Here is a 10197-nt window from a genome sequence, read left to right as displayed (position 1 = left end):
AATCTAATTTTTATCTAGAAAAAATAAATAATAAAATTTATTAATTTAGATTATATGTAATGTTAATATTATTATATATATATATATTTATTATTAATTATATTTATTATTATTAATGAATCTTTATATATAGAATGTAATAGTTAATTAATTAATAAATGATGAAGATTATATATGGTAAATTTTGAAATGATGAGATTTTAGATATGCCACATAGGATAAGGCTTAATCTTATTATATAATAGATTATTATTATTATTATTATTATTATTATTATTATTATTATTATTATTATTATTATTATTATTATTATTACGAGATTAAAAATTCGGCATTGGCAAGTTGTCAAGTTGATGTTGCGCATCATATATGATGTGTGAGTACAATGAATTGCGATTTGTAGATGATCGAAAATTGAAAAAAAAAAGGTGAAAACGATTGAAAATTTAAAAAAGGTCCTACCGGGAGTCGAACCCAGGTCGCTGGATTCAAAGTCCAGAGTGCTAACCACTACACCATAGAACCGCTTTTGAGTAGTTTCTTCATAATAATTTCCTTGACTCAATGGTTCATACATTATAAAAGCATATTGGTCTTGGGCCGCCTTGGAACAGGAGTATTCATCTAATCATCATTGTTTCCCTCCTCTGGAATCATTTCTCAAATTCCTTCCTTACTCTATTTTTTTTTTGATCGGGCAAAGTCATGTTAGATGTTAGTAGTTAGTTCCTCATCCACTCCAAGGACGACCTTATCTCTCCCATTCACCAAATCTACCTTATATCTCCAATCTCCAATTCGCTCCCAAGAGGGATCGAACCCGGGTCACTTCACTTAAGTGAGGGCCTGGTGGCCAGTGGGCTAAGCCCCCTGGTTTCCTTCCTTACTCTATTATTCAGTACATACAAAATAAAATTACCTCCCTCCGTCTCGCTATTAACAACTCATTTCTTTTGGGTACGGGTATTTAGGAGAATAAGATTGTAGTATAAAAGTATGTAAGGTGTATGAGGCCACATTATTTATAGTGTAAAATCATTATCAAAAAAAGGAAACAGACCATTATATATGAGACAGCCCAAAAAAGAAAATAGGCCATTAATAATGGGACGGAGGGAGTATTTATTTTACTCCCTCCGTCCCAATAAAAGTGGCCACATTTTCATTTTGGTTTGTCCCACTAAAAGTGGTCACTTTCTTAAAATGGAAATATTTAGTATTTAATTAAGTTTAATTAATCGATTTAATTAAATTTCTAATTAAACTTAAACCCTCGTTAACTTAACAAACACACACACAAAACACACACATTCATCAGTCGGCTTTTCCCCCGTCCCCCCAACACAGCCTCTCCATCTTCCCTCTTCTTCTCCGGCGAACGACACCAGCGCCGGTCGCCGCCCCACCCCGCCGCCTCTCGCCCCTCGACCTCTCGCTTATCTATCTTTTATCCTGCCCCCGATTTATCTATCTTTTTCTCTGTTTTGGGTTCCTTGAGTTTGGAGATGGCTTTGGAGAACACGATTCGTTCTGGGTTGTCCTCGAATCGGAGGGCGGCGCGGGTTCGCTCTTCCTTTCTCTCCCTCTCTGTACATATTTTATGTCAGATCCATGGTGGCTGGAAATCGAAAGAGTCGGTGGTTAGAGTTTGGGGAAGAAGCTAGGGTTCAGGCGGCGACTCATTTCCCCTCACTGTGTCGGAGACCCTTTCCCCTCCACTGCGTCGGTGACCCTTTCCGATTGGCGGCGACGAGAGCAGAGGAAGGCGACGGTGGCTGGTGCTCCTGAATCTAAGGGTGGTGGTGGTGCTCGTGAATTTGGTCATTTGGATCATATTTTTGATTATTACAGATTCCTTTTTCTTTTCGTTTTTTTTTTGTTCTGGTTTAGGGAAGTATAAGAGGGATGTTGATTCAATTCAAAGAGAGGGGGATAATTTGGGGAAGGTTTGCCGATCGGTGGTCGCCGGCGATTAGGGGTGTGCAGCGGGTCGGACCCGGACCGACCCGCCGGGTTTGTAGACCCGAATTTTTTTAAAAAAGGGACCGACCCGGACCGAAAGTAGTGAGTGGGCCGACCCGGGACCGGACCAAACCCGAGCAACGGGTCCGGTTCGGTCCGGGTCAGACCCGCTAAAAACCTGATTTTTTTTTTATTGTTTTTTTCCTATTTTTCACCTATTTTCTTCAATAACAAGCAATAGAAGCCCAACAACATGGCTGCACGAATTGAGCATTAATCGAGAATTAACATTGATCATGAGATTCGAGACTTACCGGAGGAGGCTGTGGCGAGGCGGCGAGGGCTGAGGGGTGGTCACAGGTCGGCGTCTGGGCAGGGGAACATCGCGTCTGCACGTCAGGGGCGTGGTCGGCAGCGGTGCTGGGCGTCAGGGGCGTGGTCGGACCAGTAGGCGGGGCGGCGGGGCGGCGGGTTTGAGTGAGGCCGAGGCGTCTGGACTCTGGGCGTGGGCGCGCAGGGGGGGAGACCTCAGACTGCGTCTGCGCGTCAGGCGTCTACGCGCGGTGCTGGCCTGCTGGGAGTGGGCGTCAGGGCGTGGGCGGTCCGGGCGGCGGGGCGGCGGGTTAGGGTTAGATTGAGGAGTGGACGATGGGTGTGTGCGGCGCAGAGGAGAGAGCAGCAACAGATTGATTTTTATTTTTTAGGGTTAGATTCAAAAGTATAAGTTAGATTAATATTATATTATTATTATAAATATTAAATATAAATATTAAATATTAAATTTTAAATGGGATGGGTCGGTTCCGGGTTCGCCGGGTTTCGACCGGGTTCGACCCGGACCGACCCGGAAATCTCTCGGTCCTGAAAATAGGACCCAACCCGGACCAAACACCTATACTGGGCCGGTTCGGTCTGAACCGAACCCGTCGGTCCGGGCGGGTTCGGCGGGTCCGGGATGGGTTTGCACACCCCTACCGGCGACGTAGAGTTGGTTTGTGGCGGTTGTTGGCAGATTTGCTAATTAAGCAATTAAGATAAAGAAAAAATCATTTAAAAATCTGGAACACTTAATTAAGCATAACAATAAATTTCTTAATCTTCGTGACGAAAAGAATGTGGCCGATTTTAACGGGACAGAGGGAGTATCAAGGCATCTCAAAGAGAGCCGAGTAAAAGGAAGAAAATTATTGACAAGAAATAGTAACCTAAAAAATTGAAGCAAACTCCATTAGTGATGGAGTGCAGTAAAAGCGTGAAAAATCCCGACAAATGGAAGCGATTTATATTTCCCGTCTCTTGAAAAAAAAAAGAAAAAAAAGGAGGAAGTGGCAAAACGGTCCACAACAAACTCCTCCTGGGCCCACACCAGTTCACTAGCCCAATCAGCAGTGCCCACGTCACTTTGACCCTTCTGTAAAGCGAGAACCCTCCCATCGAATCTCACTGTCCTCACACACAAAAGCACACAACACACACACACACACCGAGTGAGAGAGAGAGCAATCCCTTGTTTCCCCAAACACGCCCCCTGCTCCGCCGCATGGCCTGTCGGCCGGAATGTTTAGCTCGATCACTTTGATAGGCTGTTCTGCTGCGGAGTTCGAATTAGCCCGCGTTCTCCACGCTTGCTGATTTCGTGTGTGTGTGTGTTTGTGTGAGTAGGGTTTGTGGTGGAAAAAAAAAATTGAGCTTGGAGTTGGGGGGAGATTTGGGGAAACAAAATGTACGTGGTTCCTCCTCCGAATCGGGCCGATCCGTTAGCTGGATCCACTAATGGCTCCGACGAGCTCATGGTTTATCAGACTTGGAAAGGCAGTAATGTGGGTTTCTCTCTCTCTCTCTCTTGCTCAGCTTGATTGAAGTTTTTTTAGGTTAATATCTTCGTTCGTTATTAATAAATTTCGCGAAATTGATATTAGGTTCAATCAATTTGAGCAATTGGTGCTTGAGCTTTGCTGATTGTAGTTTTTTTAAGAGAGAAAAGAACATTTCGGGTTAAGGCTAAGTGTTTGTTTGTACTTGGTGCGAAAGAGATGAATGAAGAAAACATGTAGTCAAAGTGCCAATGTTTCTTGTGAAGATGTCAAAAACTAGAGAACTTTTATGGAGAATTTGATAAATCTGAAATTTGATTCTGTACTTGACTCGTTCGATAGATGATACTGGTATTTACTAGTTCTGACACCTTTTTATGGACAAATTATATATACAAGTTTTGATTTTCTTATTTCATGGAAAATTATTATCTAGAACACTTACTATCACTGTTTAAAATGATTAAATCATGAAAATGTGAGATGAGGATTCTGTTTGACCCCCGGTATGCCATTTAGATATTTAGTTTTGGCTACAAAAGATATACTTTTTATTGACTTTTTACTGCTGCCTGCTGTGTACGAATGAGAATCATGATGCGCTAAACACCAGCAGACATATGGTTGTTATGTACATTGCGTGAGTCGTCACTTGTTCATTTTGTGACTGTTAGATCACTGTTCTTCTTGCAGAAATTTTTTCTCCAAGGAAGGTTTGTTTTTGGACCAGATGTAAGGTCGCTGGCTCTAACTATATTCCTGATTGTGGCTCCTGTAGCTGTTTTCTGCATCTTTGTTGCTCGAAAACTGATGGATGATTTTGTTGATGACTGGGGAGTATCAATTATGGTTATTGCCATCGTGTTCACATTTTATGTACGTTAGTTCTCTCACCTCTCCCTGTAGCAAACCTTGTTTAGCCAAGAGTTGGTGTCTATATTGTGCTAATAATTTTTCTGGAAATTGAACTACAGAGGATTGAAATTTGTCGCTAAATAAACTCTTTGGTAATCCACTTGCTTAACTTTAATCTGTTGGATTTGTACTTGTTCTTGCTTAATGGAACATAAAACCTTTGAATTCAAGGCAGTGTGCCTAAGAGACAGTGATTTTGCAAATAATTCGATGCAGGTTTTCTCATTTCCTGTATATGGCTATATAGATGTAGGTAAAGGTTTGTAAAAGCATTTATAGCACAAGGTACACGTGAGAGTCCTGTTTGAGGCAAGAATGCACATTGACTATCTGCTCAGTTGATTTTGTAATCTAATTCTTTGCTAAACTTGCAGGATTTGATTCTTCTATTGCTAACATCTGGAAGAGATCCTGGCATCATTCCTCGAAATGCACATCCACCTGAACCGGAAGGCTATGATGGGAGTGTAGAAGGAGCTCAAACACCACAGTTACGCTTGCCCCGCATTAAGGAAGTTGAGGTTAATGGTGCTACAGTGAAGATCAAGTATTGTGACACCTGCATGCTTTATCGACCTCCGCGTTGCTCCCACTGTTCCATTTGCAATAACTGTGTCGAACGATTTGACCATCACTGCCCTTGGGTTGGGCAGTGCATAGGACTGGTAAGATTACCTTATTATTGAATAATTTTCACATGTTTATCAAATATATACTGCTTCTCAAAACAGTTTTTGCTAGTATCCTATTTATCTTCATTAAGTAAACACCATTTAGTAATTTTTACTTGCTTTGTAGATGCTCTATATCAATATGATTCAATACATTTTTCTATTTCGTTTCCCAATATGAATATACTTGTGCTAGCTCCACAAATAAATGATTGCGATAACATTAATTTGATTTACCCATGCCCCTCCTATTACATTTCACCTCAGCTTATTTCTCAAGTTTTGTTGTCCACCGTTGATGTCTTTCGTAATATATTCTGTATTTTGACAATTGCTGCAGAGAAACTACCGGTTCTTCTTCATGTTTGTCTTCTCAACGACTCTACTTTGTATATATGTCTTTGGTTTCTGCTGGGTTTACATCAAGAGAATCACAGATACTGAGAAGACATCAATATGGAGGGCAATGATCAATACCCCTGCTTCCATTGTCTTAATCATATACACCTTTATAGCAGTTTGGTTTGTTGGTGGTCTTACGGCATTCCATTTATATCTAATCAGTACAAATCAGGTATGAGCCTGCATTCCTCATACGAGCGTTGTTATTTTTGCATTGGATTATGTTTTAGATGAATTATCATCCCTTGCCAATTTCTGTAAACTGGGCATTTTGGAGTAACAATGAGTTCATTTCTATTTGTCTGTGCAGACTACTTATGAGAATTTTAGATATAGATATGATATCCGTGCCAACCCCTATAACAAAGGAGTAGTGAACAACTTCAAAGAAATATTTTGCGGGCCTACACCTCCATCAAAGAACAATTTTAGGGCTAAGGTACCCAGAGAACCTGCTTTACCAGCTCGATCTGTAGCTGGTGGTTTTGTTAGCCCTAATATGGGTAAAGCTGTGGAGGACATAGAGATGGGAAGGAAAGCAGTATGGGGAGACGTGGGCGCTGTGTTGGATCATCCCGAAGGCCAATTGAGTGACAATGACGGCTTAAATGCCAAAGATGGTGGAGTAGGTGGCATGTCCCCTGAGATAAGGACTACAGTAGATGAGAACGACCGTGCTGGGATGCATCCAAGGCGCTCGAGTTGGGGGAGGAAAAGTGGGAGCTGGGAAATGTCTCCAGAAGTCCTTGCTCTGGCATCCAGAATGGGAGAGCCTAACCGAATGGGTGGAAGTAGCAGCGCCATTCGATCAACAGAACCCAAGTCATGACAGAGAGACGAACCACATTCCATACTCGTGGAGAATCAACAATCTATTCATTTATGGTATGTCTGTTCTTTGTTGTGGTGATTAAACTTGCATGATGTTTGTGCCTTATGATTGGACTAGCCTCAACGGGGTGTGCAGAAGAAAGTCATATTCGGGCTCTACTTGGAAGCAGTATTTGTGCCATGCGAGGGTTGCTGCTGTGTTATTGCTAATCATGTATTGTATTTGTTGAAATAGCTTTAGTTGAGTCTCTCTTTCTATCTATCTCTCTCTCTCCCCCTCTCCCTTTCCTGTGACTATACTTGTATTATTAACCTTCTCTGTAATTCTTGTGTTTCAGTCAATGCTAGAAGTTGTCCTAGTTCTTGTTGTACATGGTATGATGTCAAAATCCGTCTCAAGAGTTCGTTAAAAGTTAAATTGATGTGTTTTCGTGACGCCAGTGGTTGGACTGAAAGCTCATTTCGACGTTTAAGGTTTTGAATCGTGGAACTGCTGTTCATTTTCAACAGCTCCATATAAGCAGTTGCAATCTTGTATTTTTCAAGATATTGCTGTTTTTCTCAAAGGTTGCCTTCCGACAACGTTGTATTGGGAAGTCTAAGGTGCATGGAAATGATGTGGTCTCACAATTCAAATTCAGTGAATGGACGAAATCACCCTTGTATCGATTCGTCAAAAAATATTTTGGGTTTGTCCCAATCTTGAGTTTTTCTTCTATATACACATATGTAGCATTTAACCAGAAATAGCACGACACCAATTGTTTTTTTACTAACGAGCCTAAATGCAAAAAAGTAGTAGTAAAATTGGAGGTGGAAATGAAGTAGGTCAAAATTGTGTAAATTTCCCCAATTTGCTGAGGCTATTGTGATTTGTCAAGTGGGCATTTGAATGCCCCTCATAAACTATCATTATTAGAATACAGCATGGTAGATGAATAGCTTTCTAACTTTTTATCTTGATATACATAACTGCGTCTGTTATCGACTATAGATGTCTTATCAAAAAAATAAATACCAAAAAATGGTTTGGTTACGGTCAACGAAATACAATAGAATTCAAAATCGTAATAAATATTTTTGAAAGGCATAAAATCCATCCTCCAAAAAGGTAAAAAGCAAACACCTTTTCGTTTACCAAGAAGGCAAAAAAGAAAAAGTGAAAATAACCGCGCCTTAACAACAAACTGCTCTGGTAATATTTAGGCACTGAAGTTTTCTCAAACCGAACATTTCCAAATCAGCACACAATTGCCTTCTTCTATGCTTCTTCTGCCTCCCTTTCTCTGTAAAGTTAAAAAGCCCCCTCAAATCTTTACCCCAGAAAGAGAGAGAAACCAAGTGAAGTAGGTGAGTGAGTGATTCTGCTCTTTCTCCTCTCACTATGCAAATCTTCTGATCGTTTCAGCATTGTGTTCTCTTCATTTGCAGTAGAAAAAGAAAAAAAAAAGATGTTCAAGAATCAGCTGCAAGAATTAGCTCAAAGAAGCTGCTTCAATCTACCGTCGTATGCGTGCGTGAGAGAAGGGCCCGATCACGCCCCGAGATTCAAAGCCTCGGTGAATTTCAACGGCGAGGTTTTCGAGAGCCCCACTTACTCCACCACGTTGCGGCAGGCGGAGCACGCGGCCGCAGAGGCGGCGCTCAACTCCCTCTCCGCGAGAGGGCCGTCGAAATCGCTGACAGCCAGAATTCTCGTATGTTGTAGTAGAAAACATAAGCCCCAGCAATAGCAATACCATCCCATACCCATAATGTGTGCTTTGTTTTGAGTGTGTGTAGGATGAGACGGGAGTGTACAAAAATCTACTTCAAGAAACTGCTCACAGAGCTGGATTAAAACTGCCCGTTTACACCACCGTCAGATCGGGCCCCGGCCACGTTCCCGTCTTCACCAGCACCGTCGAGCTTGCCGGAATGACCTTCTCCGGCGACGCCGCCAAGACCAAGAAACAAGCCGAGAAGAATGCTGCCATTGCTGCTTGGTCCGCATTAAAACAAAGTAATCTTTTTCCTCACTACTTTTTTCTCCTATTGCATTGCTGTATGCTAGTTCATTAAAATGTTTTTTTTTCTTTGTCAGTGCCGAATTTGGGGCCTTTGTCGGAACAAGAAAATGTTGGAGGCGGGAAATGTTGGAATGCAGGCAGAGTGATAAGACGAAGAGATCCTCATCAGCATCAGCAAGCAGGTAGAGGGAGAATGCAGAGGCCTTTTCCCCAGAAACGGCCATGGAAGTTTCCCGATCCATTCTTGGATCCTACTCCTGCTTTAGACACTCACAAACACAACGCCAACACCAACACCAACAGCTTTCTCTCTCTTCTCCCTCCGCCGCCGCCGAGGACCGCTTCCAAAATCCTGCCTCCCAACTGGCCCACTTCCAATGTGTTTTTGGAAGACGATCACGAATGGATTAACAAGATTTGCGAGGCTATCAAGAAGGACACCCCCAGCTCAAGTTCGAGCTCCATTTATGGAGGGAAACAAGGAGTGTACAGTCAGTTCGGAGCAGAAAATGCGAGAAGAAGAAACATTCTTGATTTCCCTCCAATCTCAACATGTCATAACCAAATGGGATTAATGCCCAAATTCCCCGCAGCTCAGAGGTTCGCACCGGCAGTTCAAATCAGGTCCGTCATTCCGGTGTGCGCGGCTCCACCGAGCTCCGACAAATCGCCGCCGCCATCAGAGTTAGCAGTAGTTTCCTCTTTGAGCAAGCTAAAGTTGTGATGAATTTTTCCAACTAAAAGTCGTGTAAGTTGAAGTGATTAGTCCTTAAACCCCTCCTTTTCGCGTTTATGAATGAGATGAGTGTTTTTGCGCCACTAATCACGCATGTGTATTTTAAGTAAATGGAGATTAGCGTAGTGAACATTAAATGGTGCAATAAATGAGAAGTGGGAAGGGGCAGAGAAGGCAGATGAGAAATTGAAGGGGGTCTGGGACTAAGCTCAGACAATTGCAGCGATAAACGCAACCCCATTTAATTTTGCACGTCACCCCCATTAATGGCGTCTGTCTTCACCAATTAATTCTCTCTCTCTCTCTACACCACCAAGCATTCGAGTTTGGTCTCTCTCTCCTCTTTAAATGCTTCTAATTTCACTGCTGCCATCGCCAACTTTTATATCTCTTCCTTCTCCTTTTACCGTTTGCTCCCTACTTGTTCTAGACCCCACGGGGGTATTATGGGTATTTCATGCACGCCCCATTTTTATAGGGTTGACCTCTTTCAATACTTGGAGTTGGTGGCAACACCGCTTATCGTTACATTATTTACCGTTTATTTGCACATGATTAGAGCTCTATACGAGTTAAGATATTTGATAGTATTTGTGAGTTATTCTACGTTTGACTTGATAAAAATTTGATTAATAATTTAATGAGCAGTTTGTTTTGCTTAACGAGCTAAGCTTGAGTATGATGATATTGGTTTCGTTAGTTCGTGAATAAACTCGTTAAGTGATTGATCTTAAAAATATAATATTATTAATTAAATATCTTATATTTTATACTATAATGACTAATATTTGAATAAATATCTAATTAACATCATTTGTTTATAAGAAAATACTAAATGTAACATAGTAAATATGTTA

At 41.6% G+C, this 10197-nt stretch overlaps 2 protein-coding genes and 1 non-coding gene across 6 annotated transcripts; 2 read left to right on the top strand and 1 right to left on the bottom strand.

The window, feature by feature from the left end:
• Positions 1-453: 453 nt before the first annotated feature.
• Positions 454-525, bottom strand: TRNAQ-UUG (transfer RNA glutamine (anticodon UUG)). Its single transcript has one exon. It is a non-coding gene; the product is annotated as a tRNA-Gln (tRNA).
• A 2644-nt stretch (positions 526-3169) lies between these two features.
• LOC131015988 (probable protein S-acyltransferase 7) lies at positions 3170-6966 on the top strand. 3 transcript variants are annotated; one of them, XR_009098814.1, is made up of 6 exons: positions 3170-3782; positions 4470-4652; positions 5066-5356; positions 5703-5936; positions 6075-6649; positions 6934-6966. XR_009098814.1 is itself a non-coding variant. In XM_057944523.1 (5 exons), the coding sequence occupies exons 1-5, from the start codon at positions 3684-3686 to the stop codon at positions 6591-6593; spliced, it is 1326 nt and encodes a 441-aa protein (XP_057800506.1). In that variant the 5' UTR covers positions 3170-3683; the 3' UTR covers positions 6594-6966. The 3 variants fall into 3 exon arrangements, 2 of the variants coding, with proteins under 2 accessions (XP_057800506.1, XP_057800507.1); XM_057944523.1 differs by having other exon boundaries at positions 6075-6966; XM_057944524.1 differs by lacking the exon at positions 4470-4652 and having other exon boundaries at positions 3395-3782; positions 6075-6966.
• A 623-nt stretch (positions 6967-7589) lies between these two features.
• Positions 7590-9427, top strand: LOC131015996 (double-stranded RNA-binding protein 3). Of its 2 annotated transcripts, XM_057944540.1 has the most exons (4): positions 7590-7945; positions 8027-8292; positions 8378-8597; positions 8679-9427. In XM_057944540.1, exons 2-4 carry the CDS (start codon positions 8047-8049, stop codon positions 9326-9328), a joined length of 1116 nt encoding a protein of 371 aa, XP_057800523.1. In that variant the 5' UTR covers positions 7590-7945; positions 8027-8046; the 3' UTR covers positions 9329-9427. The 2 variants fall into 2 exon arrangements, with proteins under 2 accessions (XP_057800523.1, XP_057800522.1); XM_057944539.1 differs by having other exon boundaries at positions 7592-8292.
• Positions 9428-10197: the final 770 nt, after the last annotated feature.

Source organism: Salvia miltiorrhiza, chromosome 3, assembly GCF_028751815.1.
Source record: "Salvia miltiorrhiza cultivar Shanhuang (shh) chromosome 3, IMPLAD_Smil_shh, whole genome shotgun sequence".
In the NCBI taxonomy this organism is placed as follows: domain Eukaryota; kingdom Viridiplantae; phylum Streptophyta; class Magnoliopsida; order Lamiales; family Lamiaceae; genus Salvia; species Salvia miltiorrhiza.
Note: the sequence above shows the minus strand (reverse complement) of the source record. Positions and strands in the feature narration are given on the sequence as shown.

Bases quoted from the DNA above. Each gene is read 5' to 3' on its own strand.
- LOC131015988 (XM_057944523.1), top strand. From the start codon at position 3,684: ATGTACGTGGTTCCTCCTCCGAATCGGGCCGATCCGTTAGCTGGATCC. The intron at 5,357-5,702 runs GTAAGATTACCT...CAATTGCTGCAG, and splicing joins TTGGGCAGTGCATAGGACTG to AGAAACTACCGGTTCTTCTT. The intron at 5,937-6,074 runs GTATGAGCCTGC...TTGTCTGTGCAG, and splicing joins ATCTAATCAGTACAAATCAG to ACTACTTATGAGAATTTTAG.
- LOC131015996 (XM_057944540.1), top strand. From the start codon at position 8,047: ATGTTCAAGAATCAGCTGCAAGAATTAGCTCAAAGAAGCTGCTTCAAT. The intron at 8,293-8,377 runs GTATGTTGTAGT...GAGTGTGTGTAG, and splicing joins CGCTGACAGCCAGAATTCTC to GATGAGACGGGAGTGTACAA. The intron at 8,598-8,678 runs GTAATCTTTTTC...TTTCTTTGTCAG, and splicing joins TTGGTCCGCATTAAAACAAA to TGCCGAATTTGGGGCCTTTG.